At 39.0% G+C, this 20,202-nt stretch overlaps 2 protein-coding genes across 2 annotated transcripts; one reads left to right on the forward strand and one right to left on the reverse strand.

The window, feature by feature from the left end:
• The first annotated feature begins 767 nt into the window (after positions 1 to 767).
• LOC116263252 (uncharacterized) lies at positions 768 to 3,887 on the forward strand. Its single transcript, XM_031642912.2, has 7 exons — positions 768 to 868; positions 1,055 to 1,663; positions 1,849 to 1,966; positions 2,046 to 2,233; positions 2,707 to 2,822; positions 3,390 to 3,539; positions 3,639 to 3,887. The coding sequence occupies exons 2-7, from the start codon at positions 1,228 to 1,230 to the stop codon at positions 3,783 to 3,785; spliced, it is 1,155 nt and encodes a 384-aa protein (XP_031498772.1). The 5' UTR covers positions 768 to 868; positions 1,055 to 1,227; the 3' UTR covers positions 3,786 to 3,887.
• Positions 3,888 to 4,153: 266 nt separating this feature from the next.
• Positions 4,154 to 19,471, reverse strand: LOC116262948 (uncharacterized). Its single transcript, XM_031642495.2, has 7 exons — positions 19,082 to 19,471; positions 18,315 to 18,528; positions 17,496 to 17,662; positions 11,872 to 11,996; positions 11,568 to 11,628; positions 10,974 to 11,022; positions 4,154 to 4,522 (listed from the first exon to the last, which is right to left on the reverse strand). The coding sequence occupies exons 1-7, from the start codon at positions 19,268 to 19,270 to the stop codon at positions 4,470 to 4,472; spliced, it is 858 nt and encodes a 285-aa protein (XP_031498355.1). The 5' UTR covers positions 19,271 to 19,471; the 3' UTR covers positions 4,154 to 4,469.
• Between the last annotated feature and the right edge of the window lie 731 nt (positions 19,472 to 20,202).

The following is a 20,202-nucleotide window of genomic DNA, read 5'->3' on the forward strand; positions in this document are numbered from 1 at the left end:
GAGAAACGAGTAATTTTTTCAAACTTCCCCACAAAGAAGCGTTAATCTTTTGTTTCAGAATGGTTTCCGGAAAACAGAATTCCCCTTCAATACAAGCCAACTCTTGATAGATACGTTTTTAACTTTTGGGGAGAGGAGATTAAATAAAAGCACTCGTTGCCACATTATGTGGTCTAATTACAACACATTATGTGGTGGTCGATGCATTAACATGAAAGTGGGTTTAGGTCGCCCATGTCAAATTGGAAACACGAACTAATTGGTTCAAGTGTGGTGTGTATTAATGTATGAATAAAAGAACAGTTATATTAATTTATCAATTTTAAAATTTTAGTTTTTGTTTAGTTAAACGCATCATTTTCAATTTCCAATTCTAAAGTCAAAATTCCAAACCATCAAACATAAAACGAAACTAAAACTACTATTTTCATTCCAATTCCATATGAATTAAGGTGGACTTTTGTTTCTATATTTTACTTTTACAATAAAAAAGGGGCCACTAAAAAATGAAGTTTATCTTACTTCACACACAAGGGAATGTATCATTGTGATGTCGTCCAATCCAACTGACAGGTTGACTTGATGGTTGACGAAAACTGGTGAATTCGTGATGTCCGACTAATGATGGCCTCTCTATCTTGGTAATTTTCTGAAACCATGAACACCTATCAGAAATTTGAGAAACATGAAGACTGTATTTGGATTTTCGAAAATGTAGTTTCTTATTTTTTTGTTTGAATAGAGCAGTTTCCCCGCGCCCCTTCCCCAAACGTTGCCTTCTCTCCTCTCTCTCTCTCTCTCTGTCTCCCCTTCCCTCCACAGGCGCCGACTCCGGCGCTCCTCCGCCACCGTTTCCTCATCGGCGCTGGTACTCTCTCTCTCTCTCTCTCTCTCTCTCTCTCTCTCTCTCTCAAGTGGCTATCTGCAATTCGAATCCCCGGAAACAAAGTACAGAAGTTTCTGATGTGGTCTGTGATGCACCAATGCCATTTATTTGCTTTGTGTTTTGTTATTCGTGTAGAGTATCGTTGATGATTCGCTCATCTTATTGCAGTGGAGGGGTTTTCTCTCACGCCGTGGCTCCGCTTTCTGTTATTATGCCCATTCAAGCATCGCTCCGGTGCTTGAATTACAGGGCACCAAGATCAACTCTGCGTTCTGAGAATCTCAACCCGACGAGAAGAAAAAAGATAACAAAAGGCTGCGTGCTCTTGATGCTTCTTGTATATGGCAGATTTACCGTATCCTGAGGATAGCTGCATCAGATTTTGGGAGGATTCATCCTTGGATTTCAGTTACTGTTTAGAGGGAGAGTTCTCAGACATATCGGAACCTTCGACGCACTTAGCGCCGAGTCTTCCTCTTCCAAGTTCATTTGAGGAAGTTGGTTCTCCTATGCTTGAACTTGACGAACCAGTACTGCATAAATCTGACGAAGCAATTCCAATTGAATGCTTCTACAATGTTTATGATGGGATTTTGGATAACTCGGGAACTCCTGATGTAGTGGTTAATTCAGAAGCAAATAATGTTGAAGATAATGATTCATATTTGGATTGGGATGAGAATTCATTAGCCATTCTCCCGGAACCAACTTGGCCTCCCGTGGATCAGTCAAGCTGTTCATTTTGCCAGTTGATGAGAGAGATCATTCACGCTGATGGTAATCAAGTTTTGACGAGCAAACTTTAGACAAGTTTAATGGTCCCTTTTTTTTTTTACGATGACAAAGGAAAATCCTACGAATGCATCCAACTAAGAGTCCACCATTATTTCGTGTTTTTCTTGAACTATTATCTTGCCTGTTTTTCTTTCTTCGTAGACATTCATCTCGCTGCTTGATCTTAGGGTCTTGCATCACGAAGCTTGAGGTCCATGGAAGAGACGGAAATGTTTGCCATGCTGTTCTTCTTGTTCAGCACAGCATTGATGGACTGGAGCCAGCCATACAGCGAGAAGTTATACCGTATGTAATTCTTAGAGTTGGTTGATTTCTTTTGTGATATCGAATGCAAAGCATGATAATTGCTTTACATGACATGCAGGTTTGATGTACAGGACATTGAGAGCGTGAAAGAGTTCTTGCTAGCTTACTGCCGATTAAGAAGGCAGGAGGGTTTCATTGTCTTGCATGACTCGCTTTCTGCCTTCTACGAAGCAATATGTGCAGGAATGAATGAACCTGAAGAGCCATGTCCAGTTTCTGTTAGCCAGTATCAGGGAACGGATCTAGGTAAGCGCTGTCCATGCTAATGACTAGCTCTCGTTTGATTTTTCTAAAAGATCGTCCCATTTTTCTTCAGAATCTTAAGCATTTGTTGGAAAATGGCAGTGAAATTTCATTCCCTAGTTTGGCTGTGTTCAAGTGACATTCCCTCGCTGAAATTGTTGCTTGGTCATATTTCCAACAAGTTTTAAAGATCCAACTCAAAACTGCATGTATCCTGATGAATCCTGAGACAGCCTGTTCCAACAAAGTTATGAATGTAAGGTGGCAGTTACCACCGAAGCGTTTGTCAACGTTATTTGCTAAGAAATTTGTCTAGATAAAAGTCTTTTTTTTAAAGTTACTTGCACCAATTATGCTGATAAACAAATTCCTTTTGTATCATGCAAATTCCTTGCATGTTTCACGTGGTGGCGTCCAAGTTAGGGAATCACATGTTGTTTTTTTGTGCTTATATTCCATCCTTTTTTCACTAACAGACTCAACTCCACGGGCAAATGACTTCACATTAACTACTATGCTTGAAGACTCTTTACCACAACTAGTAGCAAGTACGAGTCCAGGAAGGCCTCCAAAGAGTGGCATCGCAGCACAGGTATATGCCTTGTCTCATCTATGATCACGGCTAACTGGAAATTGCAGATTTATTTTTACGTCAATTAGTTATTTCATTTATTCTTGACGATTTTCAATCATTCTCTTTAAACCTTGATTTTGGTTTTCTCACAATCCAACCAAATTAGAGGTACAACATCGAGATTGAAGCTTTGGCGCAATACGAGAGCAGTGCCTTTCAATTTATCACTTTCAGGTCATCAGACATTATCAAGCATGATATGTTTAGGGTCCACTCTCGCGAATTTGATGAGTTATTTTGCTTTGTATTTTGACTTATTTATTTCCTAAATTTAATATTCTATATACAACAAGCTTGCAAATGCTTAAAAAAATGATTTATTGCATGATTTTCCATGCAAAGGAAATCCTCGTATAGAGGGCTATTGACAATGGTTAAGAAGCCATCCACACCATTTATAAGATAGTTGATCAGTTGTTTGGTCAGAACCTTACAGTCATGAATATCATTCTCCTTTCTCACATTTAAAGTGAATATTTTAGAAAATTTTAATGTGAATTTCATGTTTCCTGTTCATTCTGTCAGAGAGAAAGGACTGGAAGACTGCAAATTTCGGACTTGGTTAACTACTTCCATCTCCCCATAACAGTTGCTGCAAAGCACTTGGCTATATGTCCTACAGTCCTGAAGAAGGTATGCCGCAGAAATGGAATGCGTCGATGGCCTCACAGGAAGGTATGGCAGTCAATACCTTTCTCTTCTTCTATCTCTTCCTTGAGTCACATTGAAATCTTATACCTGGAAACTCTTGCTATTCCGTTTTTGTTGTGCCAGATCAAAAGCATAGATCGAAATCTTTTGAATTTAGAAAGAAGCTTGGCAGAAGCAAGCAGGGAAGACATGGAATCGATTACCGCAGAGATAGAGAAACTGAGAAAGGAAAGAGCACGAATTTGTGCCGGCAACGCAGCTCCCACATAATGCTGGAACTGAACGCTACACAGCTCAAGGAAATAAATCGGGGGCCAAAGCCCAATTTGATGCAATTCATATTTTATTTATTAATTAATAAAATGTTGATTCCATGAGTCCAAATACCACCAAAAGTGGTGGTTATCAGTCACGTGACATGAAGAGTTGATTCTCAATGCCTTCACATGAAGAGTTGATTCTCAATGCCTTCACACGGCTGTGTCGCCTATTGCAAGCCTGCTTTTATGATCCAGTTCGGGTTATATGAGCCAAGCTCGGATTACATGCATTTTCTAATTTGACGGTCTAGATTCGGATTCACAGTCTTGTCCAAACACAATTCATGACGGCTACCTCGAAGGTACTGTCACGTAAAAGATAATGGAAACACTTATAAAAGTATTATTTCCATTAGTATGGCTTCCTTTAGTATGTGCTGAAAACGTCTCTCAAACAGAAAAATTGGTCGCTTAGCATTCCGAAACATTGAGCGCGGTGCATCATAATTATTTCAAAATTGGCTCTAGTTTTTACACAGAAAAACATTCATCAGAAAGGAAGACATGAGAGACCTTAATAAGAGAACACAAAGAATTTGCAGATTGGCTCAAAAATACCAGCCAATCACGTACCGCAGATCGCTTCAACAATGGCCTTTCATGCCCAAGCGACGGTCACCAGCTCTGGTTAAACTCATTTGTCCAGAGGAGAAAACTTCAAGTTGCCAGAAAATACAGCCTCCCCGTCTGTCAAGAAAACCAACTTTAGTATCAAGGAGAACTACCTGAAGATACAAGCCCAACTTTTCCAAGGAACATATTATTTTCTAACTTAAGCATTAAAAGCTGATCGCAGACAGATATATAAGTTCTCCTAACAAGACAGCTGAAACGTTTTCCATTTCAGGCTGAAAGCCAATACCACATGCAGCTGCTGTATCCAAGCAACCCGGATATGCATACATTCCAATGTGTTTGTAATACTATTCTTCGTTGGATACAGCTCATATCCTACCGATCATGTGAACTGAAGTCTAATCAAAAGCGATAATATGTAAGAAATAGAATAAATTATGTTAAGCATGCCTCTCTTATCTACTGAGATGGCTTGCACAAAATTCCAGCAACACATGCTTGATTTATAACTGGGCATCCATGTTTGGATTAATTTTTGCAGCTTAGATGTGAACGTCTCCATTCTAGACTATTTCTTGTGGAAGCACACTTGTTTGAAACTTCGAAGGAAAGGCATTTCGCAGACCATTGCAGAAAATCAACTTTCTTATCAAACACACTCCTGAAGTAAATGCTTCAAGGGTATTCACCTTGGTGCTGCTCCGGAAAAGGCAAATCTTCACAACAGATTAGCATCTGTTACCCATCCTAATGAAATAAACACTCAACAAAACTTTGTAAGCAAATACCACGAACATGCCAATGGCATATCCATGCATAGACGAGCCAGGAAAGCCCACAAATAGGGAAAAGCTAGCGGCCAAAAAAGCTTCAAAATCTGAAACATCTTTGCCAACACAAGTACATATCTATGTATATAACTAATGTTGTTGAGGCATTGTCTAGGCGCACACATAGGCGATGCTTTGGTACAACTCCATGGTCATCACCTAAGTCCAGCATTTAGGCCATGGAAGATAGGCATGTGCCTAGGCGTGCCTATATGGGACTAGGTGCGCCTGCACCTAGTCTATAAAAGGTGAAGAGGCATATCGGGTTCGGTTAAAGTGCATTTAAGAAGGAATAAATATACTTGGAAACTGTTGTGTTAATTGCTGGTTGTGCGCCTATATGGGACTCGGTGTGCCTGCGCCTAGTCTATAGAAGGTGGAAAGGCATATTTGGGTTCGGTTAAAGTGCATTTAATGAGTAAACATACTTGGAAACTCTTGTGTTAATTGCTGGTTCTGGAAATTGCTGGTTCTGGAAACCGGAAAGGAAGTTTTCACTCTTCAATAAACATGGAAATGGGCTATTTAAAGAAGCAAAAGGCCAATTTCCATTCACGTGAACTTCAGTCTTCAGCCTTATGCCTCACGTCAACTTTAGTCTTCAGCCTTCATCAACCTTCTGCTCAGTCAGCTGCTCAGTCTATGAATTACAGTTAATTAGTTTATAATCATTAAATTATTTGTCTATGTTTATTGTCACATTATACATCATATTCTGTTTATTAGTCTATGATTTATAGTTTATCAGTTTATTAAATTATTATGCTTGCATGTCATATTGAGAGTTTGAAACTGATATGTGTGTACTGTCTGTCAGTCTCTGATTTACAATGTATGAGTTTGTCAATTATTTGTCTATGACTATATTGAGAGTTTGACAATGGTATGTTTGTTGTTTTAAGACTGATAAAGTGACATGCACGTACTATGATTTAATTTATTAGTTTATTAATTTATTTGTCTGTGTTTCATTGAATGATTATACATTATATTATGCTTATTAGTCTTTGATTTACAATTTATTAGTTTATTAAGTTATTTGACTATGTCTCATTAATTTATTACATTTTGTTTATTAGTCTATGATTTACAGTTAATTAGCTCATCAAATTATTTGTCTATAACTCTATATTGAGAGTCTGAAACTGATATATTTGTCATATTAAGACTGACAAGTGACGTGTGTGTCTACTGTCTATCTATCTATGATTTAGTTTATTAGTTCATTAAATTATTTGTCTATGTTTCATTGAACCATTATATATTAGACTCTGTTTATTAGTCTTTGATTTACAATTTGTTAGTTTATTAAATTATTATGTTTATGACTTATATTGTTATATTGAGATTGATATGTGTGTCTGAGACTGATATGAGTCTCAGACTGATTTGTTTGTCATATTGAGATTGATAAGTAATATGTGCTTAGTGTCTATCGGTCCATGATTTAGTTTATTAAACTATTTGCCTAAATTTTTTTGAATCGCTAGACTGATGTGTGTCATATTGAGACCGATATGAGTGTCTATCAGTTTACGATTACAGTTTATTAAATATTTGTCTATGTTTCATAATTTTGTTATATATTACTTTCTGTTTATTAGTCTATGATTTACAATTCATTAGTTTATTACAAAGTTGTAAACTTATAAATTAATAAATTTGGTTTGTTAGTATGCTACAAACTTATAAATTTGGTCTCAAAATCTCCAGATGCATGGAAGTTCAAGCAACCACAAACACAAACAATGTCCAGTTGAAGATGAAGAGCATGATAAGGAAGAGAATGAGATCCATTACATACCAAAATTCAATGACCCTACATGGTGGCGGGTCAATTGCACCAACAAGGGTAATATGAATGCAGTCACATGTAAGAAATGTGAAAGGATGTTGCATGGGGAATTCATAGAGTCAAACAACATTTACATGGCATAAGATGTAATGCCACACCTTGTGTAAACTCTACATCAGAAATTAAGAATATACATCACATGCAAGCAGAAAAAGAAAAGGCCAAAAAAGATAAAAATCCATACACAGCTGCATATGAAGGGGTAGAGATTCAAATACAATCACAGATGTCAAGAGAAGAACTTGGATCAAGAACAGCATGTCAAAAAGGCCTTGTGGACCTGCATTTGTACTAAGGAACCAGTAACATTCCTCCAAAACCAACCAGACAACTCTAAATAATCGATACAAGGAAAGAGACATGATTTGTCAGGCCAGATGGTTTTACCAAGCTGGAATTGCATTCAACACTGTTAATTTACCTTCTTTCCAAGCAATGATTCTAGCTATAGGACAATTTGGCTCAAGCATGGAGGGTCATTGATATCATGAGATGAGAAAACCTTTGTTGGCACTAGAAGTTACTTGAATAGAAGAGCTTATCAAAATATATGAAGGGCATTGGAAGAAATATTGTTGTTCTATAATATTAGATAGATTGACAGACCCTAGGAGTACTGGAGTAGAACGCCGATCAACTTCTTAGTTCACTGCCTCATAGGAACCATGCTTCTAGAGTCAGTTGATGTATCTGACTAAATTAAATATGCAAACCTGCCTTACAAGTTCCTCAAAGAGGTTATTAATGAAGTAGGTGAGAATAATGTAATTCAAATTGTGACTGACAAAGCATCAAATTACATGAAGGCACGCAAAATGTTCATGGATGGTGCAGACCTACAACACTTCTTTTGGACCCCCTATACAGCATATAGTTTGGATTTAATATTGGAAGATGTTGGAGAAATTCCAAAATTTAAGTGTGTATTTTGTAAGGTAAAACAATTAATTGTATTCATATATGCACATGGTCAGATATTGACTATGAGGTGATCCCATATACAAAGGGACCTATATAGGCCAGCAGTGACACGATTTGCTATGAGATTTTTTTTTTTACTCTAAAAAGTCTACACAACTGCAAAAAGGTCTAAGAGACATGTTCACTTCAAATGAATGGTTACAAAGCAAGCTATCTAACACTGCATCTGGAAAAAAGTGTAAGGGAACCATTTTGCAAAACACTTTTTGGAAGGGCATGCAAAATGTTCTCAGACTTATGTCCATTAGTGTGACTACTTTGCATGGTTGACAGTGATGAAAAGACATCGATAGGTTACATATACAAGGCAATTGGCCGTGCAAAGGAGCAAATAAAGGTAGTTAAAGAACTTCCATTTTTCATTTATGAAGTTATTACTCTACATCACTTTTTAATGTAATAATATTTATTTTTATTTTCCAATAAATAGGCTAATCTAAAAAAGGATGAAACTATATATATGGGCATCATTGACAAAAGTTGGGAGGCGACATTACATCGAGCTCTACCTACAGCATAAGCTATACTCAAACTCAACACTTTTTTATGACTACCCCGATATTCAGTCTAGTTATGAAATCAAGGATAGATTGTTCAAGTACATTTCTCGTCTTGTTCAATCTCCTTAGGACCACAGTAAGATACATGAACAAATGGTACCATATCTAAAAGCAGAAGGCATGTTTGGTATGGAGATGTATTCAAAAGAGGAAGACACTTTTGCTAAGTATGTTAAGTTATACCTTATTTGTTTAAGATTAGTATTTTGGTTGTTCAATTATTCATAACATTTGGAATTTTTGTGTTTTATAGTTGGTTGATGGACATCTTATGGCATCAGATGTCCTAAACTCCAAAGACTTGATATACGAGTGTTGGGCTTTACATGCAGTGCTTCTAGCTGAGCGTAACTGGAGAACTTTTGAACAAGTTTGAAGCTAAACATTTTTCAATGTTTTCACAAACTGATTTAAATTTAAATAAGAAATGTAACAACTAACAACCATTATGATTCAATGATTCATGATTTATAACCCATGCATGTACATTATCTTGATTTATGCAGCATCACACGAAGAAGTGAAATAAGTTGCAATAAAAAAAAATTGAACGACTTAGTATATGTACCCCTACAATCAGTGGTTAAGATATAAAGAATGGAAAAGAAATCGAGCACAAATTGATCCAATTGTTTTGTCAATTGTGAGAAGTTGAGAAAATGACGAATGGTCAAGCGATGGTGAGAATGTTTTTGATGATGATCCTTCTCCCACATGGGATCTTGTTGACAAGGCAATTGAAGCTTCTCAAAGCAAAGATGGTACATCAATATGTTCAGAAAAACAAAAAGAAAAGTAAAAGCATGCAACCAAAGGAAAGACGAAGCTGGTTGAAATAGAAGAAGAAGAGACCATGTCTGAAGACAGATGAAGATGATGTATTGCTACATTTAGACAATGGTAGCCTAAATGCACCTAGGCACCACCAAGCGTGCCTAGGCACTAGGTGTAGCATGTCGACCAGGCTGTGGTTGGCAACTTTGATAACATAGATATATAGGCATAAGGCAAGACAGAGACACACTCCATATGGTCCACTATCAAGACACACTTTCATCGAGGGCATGATCAAGCATTTACAACAAAGTAATCTGCCTAAGAAAGCATTTTGACATCTCACAGTAAAATATGATCACAACCGTAGTCACAAAAAACCAATGTTCTAAAACGCTAATCGTAAACCGTATCGGTCGGGCTTTAAGATACGCCGTATCGTAACGTATTTGTAACGTATCGTAACCGTATCGTAACCGTATCGTAAATTTTTAAAAAATAATAATAATAAATCAGAAAAAATTAAAAAAAATCGAAAAATCATAAAAAAAATCAAAATAATTAAAAATAATAAATTCTTCATAGAAAACATGTTTTAGTCTTTTAGATAATGATAGACTTATTATTTTGCTAAATGCTATAAACTTACGCGTTCACGGTTCATCATTTAGACTTCATAGACATCAAAATTCATAACAATATCATTCTTTTTCATCTTCATCTTCATGGTTTTAAAAAACCCCTTTCCTCCCAATGGGAATCAGCCACCCATGCACAAATTCATGGTTTAATAGATGATTTCACGATGAAAATCGATGATTTGCCTCTAAGGCGGTACAATCTATAGATTAGAAATGAATTAGGGGTGGGTTTTTATAAAAAAAACTCGAAAAAGTGGGGTTCAAGCCCCCTTTTTAGAAATCAGCCCGTATCGTACGATACGGGCCGTATCGCACGTATCGTACGATACACCCCCATTTACGATACAGGGGGTGTTTCGTATCGTATTTTGTAAACGATATGATACGTATCATACGATACGGCCCCGTATCGTACGATACGTACAACACTGCAAAAAACACGTTTTTGAAAAAAAAAAGCACTAAAAAGTAAAAACATTAAAACAAGTGGGATTAAGAAAAACAACAAAAAGATGTGTCTTGTTGAAGAAATGCCAAAATCAAAAAAGCACAAAAAATATGTTCACTTGGCATTTTTTCCATTTTTATTACTACATTTTTATTTTCATATATTTTGCATTTTATTTTTAGGATCTTTTTCTTTATTATTTTAAAATTTTCCAAGATTTTCGAAATTTTCACGAGAAAATCAATTTGATTGCATCATACCCAAGAAAAGCCATGCCACTCAAAACCCAAAATGATATGTTTGACAATGATTACAAAGAAATGAACACAGCTAAATAAAAATTAAAGTTTTGGTGTGTGAAATAAGAAAGTGAAAATGAAACAGCAGAAAGACTAGATTGCAGAATGCCACCTTATGTAAATTTATGATAAGGAGTAAGGCCATTCAAACAAAGGTAGATTAGCTTTCCTTACCAGTCATTGACAAGCAAGCAACCTCTCTTCTCACATATCTAGCCATGGCCTGCAAACATACAATAAAGATAGAAAAGTTTTCTTTTATCATAAAGCAAAACTAAAATAACAAAATGCAAACTAGAGGCTCACATGGAAAGAAGGAACCATAAATATTAGCATTAAGAACATCCGCTACAACAATATCACAAGCTTATACCAATTATTTGTCCAAAAACATGACCGGCAGAACACAATAAGGCATAACAAATGCACCATATATATCGAAAGATGAGAACATATAGACAACATATTTTTCTTCTAAAACACAATCAACATTAAGAAGTGGTGCATTAGCAAAACAAAGCAAGCCTTCCAACATAAGTGTTCATTTGACCTTTAGAAACACACAAACTCACACACACCCGAAAGGAAGCCAAGTGTACCATGCCTCTCCCATCTTTGCACTATCCTACCTCCCACAATTACTCCAACCACAACCACCCCCTATCCATGCCCCAAAAAAAGAAAAGAAGCTGCATACTTTCATATTCCAAGAAAAAGTTGAACCCATAGAAAACATCACAAGTGGAAATAAAAGTAAAAATAAGTCACCTGGGCCGAATCAGCCGCAGAACCATTTGGCATTGGCGTACCATCATCAGAGAACACATTCCTGCAGCAGAATAACATGCTTTAATTGAGCATTCATACAAATGCAAACCAAATGACCAAAGGAACTATTTGAAAATCAAGCTTCTACATAATAAACTTTGAACCAAAGTGTGCCTAAATAAATATATCCCACTGAGAGCAAGCACATCAAATAAATCCCTAAGCAAATTCTTAACAGAACAACAATCAACAATATGTCTGACCAGACATAAACTCAATACAGACAGAATTTCAGAGATGTTACCGCCAAATAGATTTGGGAAGTTCATCATTTGCAGCATCAGGTAGCATTGCAGCATCATACGACACTATATTCCCATAGAATATCTTCTCGAGCTCCTTCATCCACTTTACTAACAAAAGATTCACCTGCCATTAACATTACCAAGTAAAGAAATAATGTAAACCCAACTGTGTCAAGACCGACCAATTGAATCCAACTTCCAATAAACCCTTATCCAAGTAAAATCAGAACCAAAGAAATCATTTGCACCACTACTTTTTTCTCCTCTTTGGTTACAAAAAAATGAAAGCCTTAGGTCTTGTTGAAGTATGTTAGATGGGTCTCGGGACCGGGTCCGGATCCGTATCCGATCCATCTTGTAGCCCTTGTTGGGCATTATTTAAGTCGTGTAACCCTAATCCTTAAGGTGTGAATGAAAGACTAAGGAGAGAGAGAATCTGGCGGCTAGTGGGCACCGGCTCCTCCTCATTCGTGGTTTTTTCCCTCTTGTTGAGGGTTTTCCACGTTACATCGTGATCGTTGTTTCTCTTACTCTTCTTGTTTGTGTTTCTAAATGGTATCAGAGCCAATGAGTTTGGGAAATTTTTAGGGGTTGTGAAGTTCCAACCCTAATATCTCTCACCGCTACCACTGCAGCCGCCGCCGCCACTGCAGCAGTCACCGCCGCCGCTGCCACCACCGCCGCTGTACCCAATACCACTGTCGTTGTTTCCGCCGCCGCCAGTGTCACCCTTTGCGCCATCGCCATCACAGCCACTCTTGCGGCGTCGCTCTTGCGCCGTCGCTCTTGCGTTGTTGACCGTCGCCGTCACCGTTGTCCCTTGCACCACTGCCTTTTTGCGCCGTCGTCTTGCTTCCCAGAGAAGAAGGAAGATATGCGTGCTTAGGCGCTTCCTAGGCTTGCCTCCCCCTATTCACGTCACTTCCTAGGGGTCTTTTGCAAATCCGGTGAAGTGCATCCGCCTCTTACCTGCAATATATTGCTTGGTTGATCTTTGATTCCATCTTCTTGTTTTTTTGGTGCCCACCATGCAAGAAGAGGTGGCTGGTCCGTGACTTGGTAGAGGACGTAAAGGAGGAGAGGAGCGTAACTTGAGGATTGCCTCAACGTCCGTCGGCGCTCCGGCGATCGCATCCCCCTTTCCTTACAAAAGGCCGGGGTTAAATTGGTCTTACGGGTGAAGGCTTTCCTCATCTCGAAGTTGATTTCCTATTCACTTCTATACCTTGATACTTGCTGGGTTTTGTCTCTTGAATCTTGATTCCAGCAATGAGAACGTGTGGCGCAACCTCTACCCGTGGGAGATTGCAGCCCGAGAGAGAGAAGGAACTGCTTCCGTCGAGCGACATCGACGATTGTTTCCCCCAATCGACATTCCGTTCACTCTTGGGGTTGATTGGGAATCCGGTGAAGATATTACCTCTCTCTCTTTATCGTTCCTTTCTAGATAGAACTTGATTTTTCCCTCGTTCTTGTGATTCTATCCTAGGATATTACTGCCCGTTGGTGCTCTCCGTTGTCACCGGTGCCTCTCTTGTTGTATCGCTGCTCGTGCCTCCTGTTGGACTATCTGTGATTATAGCAGCTTCTTCATCTATAGACGTGATGGCGGATTGCCGTATGGGAGAGTGGATCATTGACAGTGGCGCTACTCACCACATGACCGGCGATCCTAAGGTCTTTCATGGGTATAAGCTTTCATCAGGAAAGGATCGTGTTTCCCTTGTCGATGGTTCATCTATCTCTGTGGCTGAAAAAGAGAGTCTCCCACTTTTAAACAAGTTTTTAGTCCACAATGCTCTACATGTTCCTCATATTCCCTTGAATCTCTTGTCGGTTAGCAAGATCACAAAGGAGTTAAATTGCGAACTTATATTTTCCATTGATCGCTGTGTTATGCAGGACTTGGTGACAGGGAAGAGAATTAGGATTGGTCTAGCTTCTGACGGGCTCTATCGTTTACCTATGCGTGCTGCTCAGGCTCTCATGACGGCAGTCAGCCAAGCCACGAAGAATAGAGAGGACTCCCTTCAGTTGCTTCTACGTTGGCATGAGCGCCTTGGACACTTGCCTTTTGGCCTTCTTAGACAGTTGTTTCCTGATATATGTTCCAGGTTAGATATGACTATGGTATCTTGTGATATCTGTCACCTGGCCAAACATGTTAGGGCTTCATACCCTTTGTCTAGCCATCAGTCTAATGAGGTATTTGCCATGATTCATTCTGATGTGTGGGGGCCTGCAGGGATTCCTTCTTGTCATGGTTTTCAATATTTTATCACCTTTATAGATGATTATTCTCGTAACACTATTGTCTACTTGTTGAAAGACCGTAGTGAAGTTCCTACTGTCATAGAGACTTTCATTGCTTATGTGGAAACTCAATATGGAGCATCTGTTAAGACATTTCGATCTGACAATGCTCGAGAGTATATGTGTCAGTCTGTTGATAGCTTCTTTCGAAAAAAGGGAATTGTTCATGAGACTTCCTGTAGTTATACCCCTCCTCAAAATGGAGTTGCTGAACGAAAAAATCGTTAGTTATTGAATATGATTCGGGCTTTTCTTTTTCAACGTCATGTTCCAAAAAAGTATTGGGGGGATGCTGTGCTGACCAGTGCGTATCTTATAAACCGGTTGCCTAGTCGTGTGTTGAATAGGAAGACGCCTCACTCTTTGTTACCGGGGAGTCGTGAACCTTTCTCTCTTCCACTCAGAGTTTTTGGTTGTGTTTGCTTTATTTACAATCATAGTCCTCACATTAAAAAGCTTGATCCAAGATCTATTAAGGGCATTTTTTTTTAGGGTATTCTCCCACTCAAAAAGGGTACAAGTGTCGAGACCCTTACACTGGTCAGGCCTATGTTACCAAAGATGTCACTTTCCTTGAACATGTTTCCTATTTTGGTGAGAATCCTCTTCAAAGGGAGTACTCTATGTCACAGGAAGAGTATTCTCGCCGAGTCAAGAAATTCAGTTTACAGATTTTTTGGACTACAGGCGTGACTCCGTTGGTCCATCTAGTGAGGTGCATGAACAGGAGAAAAATGGTCCATCTAGTGAGGTGCATGAACGGGAGAAAAATGGAGAGTGTTCCACTGAGGCAGAAGAGAAGTGCAATCATCTATTTGGGCAAGTTTACTCTAGGCGAAGAGTTTGTACAGATGAGATGACAGGTGGTGAGAATTCTACTCCAATCCAATTAGTCCTTCCCTGGATGACCCAAGTCGTACGCAGAAGCAACCTGTTGAAGAAGAGATTCAGACTGTTGCTGCTAGTGAAGAGCTTCTCATCACCCTGCGAAAGGGTGTCAGGTCATGTACTCAACATCCTATTGGTAACTTTGTTTCATATTGTAGATTGAGCAAGGACTACAAATGCTTTGTATCTTCTCTTTCTTTGACTATGATTCCCAGGAATGTTGTTGAGGCTCAGAGTGATCCTAAGTGGACTTATGCAATGCAAGAAGAGATGGAAGCCTTGCGAAGAAACATGACATTGGAAGTTGTAAAGATTCCTGAGGCGCCTCACTTGGTTGGATCTAAGTGGGTCTACACCATCAAGTACAAACCAGATGGGAGTGTTGAAAGATACAAAGCTCGTCTTGTGGCCAAGGGGTTTAGTCAGAAATATGGGATTGATTATTTGGAGACCTTTGCTCCTGTTGCGAAGATGAAGACTGTCAGAGTCATTATCTCTTTAGCTGTGATGAAGGAGTGGAAGATGTACCAACTTGATGTCAAGAACACATTTCTCAATAGAGACCTTGAAGAGGAAGTATATATGTGTATGCCACCAGGATATGAGGAACCTGGAAAATGTTGCAAGCTAAGGAAAGCTTTATATGGACTCAAGCAATCTCCTCGAGCATGGTTTGAATGACTCAGACTTGTCATGAGACAATGTGGATACCATCAAGGGAATGGAGATCATACACTCTTTGTGAAGAGAAATGAGCAAAAGGTTACTATTTTGTTGGTATATGTTGATATGATTGTCACAGATGATGATGAAGATGAAATAATGAAGTTAAAGAAACTGTTGGCGATCGAGTTTGATCTTAAAGACCTTGGTAAGTTGAAATACTTCCTTGGCATAGAAATTTCTAAGTCTGGGACTAGCCTTGTGCTAAATCAACGGAAGTACACTCTAGATTTGTTAAAGGAAACTGGGAAACTATGGTATAGACCAGCTTCTACTCCTCTAGATGCTGGCCATAAGCTAAGTCTTAGAGACAGGGAGCCACTCTGTGAAAAGGCAAAAAGAAGATATCAATGTCTTGTAGGGAAGTTAATTTATCTTACTCTCACTAGACCTGATATTACCTTTGCTGTGAATGTGATGAGCCAGTTCATGCATGCTCCCACGGATGCCCACTTGAAGGCTGTTGACAGGATCTTGTGCTACTTGAAGAGGAATCCTGGCAAAGGTCTCTTATATGTCAAGCAAGACACTTTTGGGATTGAAGGTTATTCAGATGCAGACTGGGCAGGCTGTATTGACACTAGGAGGTCCACCTCTGGCTATTGTATTTATTTGGGAGGGAATCTCATAGTATGGAGAAGTAAAAGGCAAGATGTTTGTTCGCGTTCCAGTGCTGAAGCAGAATACAAAGTTGTTGCTATGGGAGTTTCTGAGTTTTTGTGGCTGAAAGTATTGTTGACTGATATTGGTATAAAAGTTGAAGAACCAATGAAGATGTATTGCGATAACAAGTCTGCAATTAACTTGGCCAACAACCCCGTACTTCATGACAGAACAAAGCATGTTGAGATTGACCGGCATTTCATTCGAGAGAGAATTCATGCTAAAGAACTTGTACTTCCTTACATGAGATCTGAAGACCAAACGGCTGATGTTCTGACGAAGGCTTTATCTTCGACCTCATTTGAGAGAAATGTATCCAAGTTGGGCATGTTTGATATGTATGCCCAACTTGAGGGGGAGTGTTGAAGTATGTTAGATGGGTCTCGGGACCGGGTCCGGGTCCGGATCCATATCCGATCCATCTTGTAGCCCTTGTTGGGCATTATTTAAGTCGTGTAACCCTAATCCTTAAGGTGTGAATGAAAGACTAAGGAGAGAGAGAGTCTGGCGGCTAGTGGGCACCGGCTCCTCCTCATTCGTGGTTTTTTCCTTCTTGTTGAGGGTTTTCCACGTTACATCGTGATCGTTGTTTCTCTTACTCTTCTTGTTCGTGTTTCTACAGGTCTAAAATTATCAGATCCTATTAATGTCCTGATTTGTTAAATCTTCTTTCACATGCACGGTCTCATTTAATATGTAGATTCAGCCTTTCAGCTTTTCACTTGAAGGAATAGCTACCATAGATGCATGATGGGGTGAAAAGCAACCTTCTCTCAACCCCTCATTGATCCAATATCTCATTAAATAACTAAAATTTAAGAATCTGAAAGCCTTAATTACAATTTCTATGAAGTCCATATAAAGTTAAGAAAATGAAATGTGAACTGAAAGAAACTTTAAGGAATATCCATTTTTTCTGGTATGCATTGACTGTATAAACAATAGCAATCTTAATTCTTAACCAAGAATTATAAAAAGACCCTAGTCGGGTGCAGCGCCATCTTTCATGAAAAATGAAATTCCATAGAAAACTTACCCCAGCTTTTGAGACTCTCAATTCCAAGTCATGATTGTAAATTTCATACAGGTACTGTCCAAACTCAGTGCCTTCCTTTCCTTCATCTTTCAAGCGCCTCAAGCAAAGCCACATATGTAGGACAAGTAATGAAAATGTTGTTTTGAAGGTTTTCTCCAAGTGGAATACTGTGAAAGAGTGTAAAATGGATTTATTTACTGATTAAACAAGAAAAATAGGCTTTCTCTTCGGCAGATAAACAACTTGATGTAATTTTTCACAATAAGTATCAAAAATCAAAATACTGGACAGCAAAGACAGTAATGAAACCTTATCATAATAATTAGTTATTGAACACTGCTGACGCACCATAAACATCGCTTAGAAAAGCATGTCATCTTCAGTAATTCTCAGACTTGCAATATAAGCAATTTCTCACAACATAAGTGAACCTATTGATGATTTTTCAAAAAGACACTCTTAGTCTCAGTCCAGTACATGCTTACACAACAGTTGAATATTGCTTCCTTGATTTCAACAATAATAAAATAAGTAAATGCTATCACAGAAGCAGTAAGTGGGAAAAACTGTAATAGACCGTTTCAACGCATCTTGCAGTTAGTAAAAGTGACACAGATAAAAAATTTTGCCATCACATGCACGAAAGTATTGACGCAATAGCTAAGTCAGACAAGAAACTAAACAACGAGAAGATACCATCCATAAAGAATGACATCGAGGGATAAATTAGTGCATTAGCAGGTGAAAACAACGGTAACTGAAAGTGTTATGATGCTATGTTCTTCTTTAATATCAGACCACAAAACAAATGAAGCTCACCATCGTATATTGAGGCGGAATCAACCTGTGAAATGATACGACTATAGAGAACATTTGCTCCTCTAATGTTTGTGCTCTGCTTACTATAGAAGAGTAACAGCTTAAGCATAACCTTTCGGAAACCTTCGTACTTTGGATCTTCTATCCTAAGAGGTGAATCAGGAGGCAAAGCCAACGAGCAGGGTTTGGACCAGAACCTCCTGTGCAAGCTCACCTGCAAGCCAACAAAGCTTCAAATTCACCATGGTACTACCAGAAGGTAAAGCACATATGAATCCACCAACCAAACAGGCCCTTCATGCCAGATATAATCAATCTCCTAAACGCCATTTCCTCGGAGAAAAAAATGAGAAACACCAGAAACCCTAGAAGACCCTGCAACGAGAACTCTCCACCTACTGCGAAGGCAGTTCTCTTATTCTCCCAGCAATGAAAGGCTTACTTGTAACTAAGACATAATTCTAAACTCCTAGCACTACAAAGGACAGCACACAGTACTCAATTAGCTACAAAAATGGGGGATCCATGGCAATCAAGCAATCACCACGACCACCATCGCCATACTGTTCAAAATTTCAATGACCAAAACCCCTCAAAAAACCTAGATGCCACAAGGGACACTCATCTAAAGAACCCATTTAGGTAGTATATTTCGAGATCGATCTACGAACTAGAAACCAAGGCAAAATATCGAAAAGAACACAACCAAACACAGACAGATGAGGAATCGTGGGGGACAAAGTTTTCGGGTTTTCCCTTCCGCTTACCTCCGATTGGCTCGAGGGTCCATGAGAAGCTGGCTCAGTGGCTGTGGCAAACAACGAACCCCTGCAGATGTCGCTATGAAGAAGAAAAACAGGGAGAGGAGCGTTGAAGGAAGAAGGTTGGACTCTCGCACTTGCTCGCAGTCCAATCAACGACAGGTGGGAAATCGCCCTTCCCCATCTCGACAGCATCCCGAGTACTCTCTCTCTCTCTCTCTCTCTCTCTCTCTCTCCCGAATACTCTCTCTCCCGAATACTCTCTCTCTCTCTCTCTCTCCCGAATACTCTCTCTCTCTCACACACACACACACACACACACTGTGCCTGCAACCGGCGGGAGGGAACGAAAATGGCCGATCAGCTTCAAGGGAGCGTGGCGCGCTACTGAACGTTGAATTACATCTTTTCATTTTAACGAAGTTCTCCGGTTATTTTAGCTGGCCCGAGGGGTGTAGCGTAAGCTCATTCGTTTTCAAATGGTGTTTGTGTCACGGAATTCATAACCGCTCACAACGCAGTGCGTTATTCTTCTGGATAATAAGATCCCAAAACATATTCGTAAATCCTAGGGGCGAGAGAGGGGCACGGAAGGACTTTACGGCCTTTCTTCATCAGGATGGTGGAAAAATAACCACTCACCCCTTAAAAATAAAAAACTACATTCAATTTGAAGACGAAGATAGATGTAGGGCTTCAGCGGTTATTATAGTACTCGAAGTTCAATCCCACAGGAATCAGTCCGAATACAATGCAAGCCAAATATGCATAAGCCATAGGTACATGAATCTTACACTGCTGGGAATGACTAAGTTATTCTACCAAACTGTTGGAACAACAATCTATCATTCTGTTGAAGAGATTGTGAATCCACAAATGTATATATAAACAGGAAATATATAAGTATAACTAAAAATTAAAAAAAAAAATCTTAAAAAGAAAAAATGAATAGTCTGACATGCAGCACTTGTAGGTCGACTAATGAATCGGTTCACCATTAATTAGATTTGAATTCACGGGATCAAGCCAATACTTTGAGCACTTGTAAGAAATGAGAAAAAAATCATGTAAGGATGAACGAGTAAAACTGACCACGTATGTAAAGTGTGAACTACAAGATCAAGGAG

The sequence above is a fragment of the Nymphaea colorata genome, chromosome 10 (assembly GCF_008831285.2).
Source record: "Nymphaea colorata isolate Beijing-Zhang1983 chromosome 10, ASM883128v2, whole genome shotgun sequence".
Lineage (NCBI taxonomy): Eukaryota > Viridiplantae > Streptophyta > Magnoliopsida > Nymphaeales > Nymphaeaceae > Nymphaea > Nymphaea colorata.

What these genes read in the sequence shown, in the direction of transcription:
- LOC116262948 (XM_031642495.2), bottom strand. Translation starts at nt 19,270, where the DNA reads ATGCTGTCGAGATGGGGAAGGGCGATTTCCCACCTGTCGTTGATTGGA. An exon ending in CTTCCCAAATCTATTTGGCG is followed by an intron (nt 11,629 to 11,871) that starts GTAACATCTCTG and finishes ATTCTGCTGCAG; the next exon opens with GAATGTGTTCTCTGATGATG. An exon ending in TGCTTGCTTGTCAATGACTG is followed by an intron (nt 4,523 to 10,973) that starts GTAAGGAAAGCT and finishes TTTTCTTGACAG; the next exon opens with ACGGGGAGGCTGTATTTTCT.
- LOC116263252 (XM_031642912.2), top strand. Translation starts at nt 1,228, where the DNA reads ATGGCAGATTTACCGTATCCTGAGGATAGCTGCATCAGATTTTGGGAG. An exon ending in AGAGATCATTCACGCTGATG is followed by an intron (nt 1,664 to 1,848) that starts GTAATCAAGTTT and finishes GCTTGATCTTAG; the next exon opens with GGTCTTGCATCACGAAGCTT. An exon ending in GTCGATGGCCTCACAGGAAG is followed by an intron (nt 3,540 to 3,638) that starts GTATGGCAGTCA and finishes TTGTTGTGCCAG; the next exon opens with ATCAAAAGCATAGATCGAAA.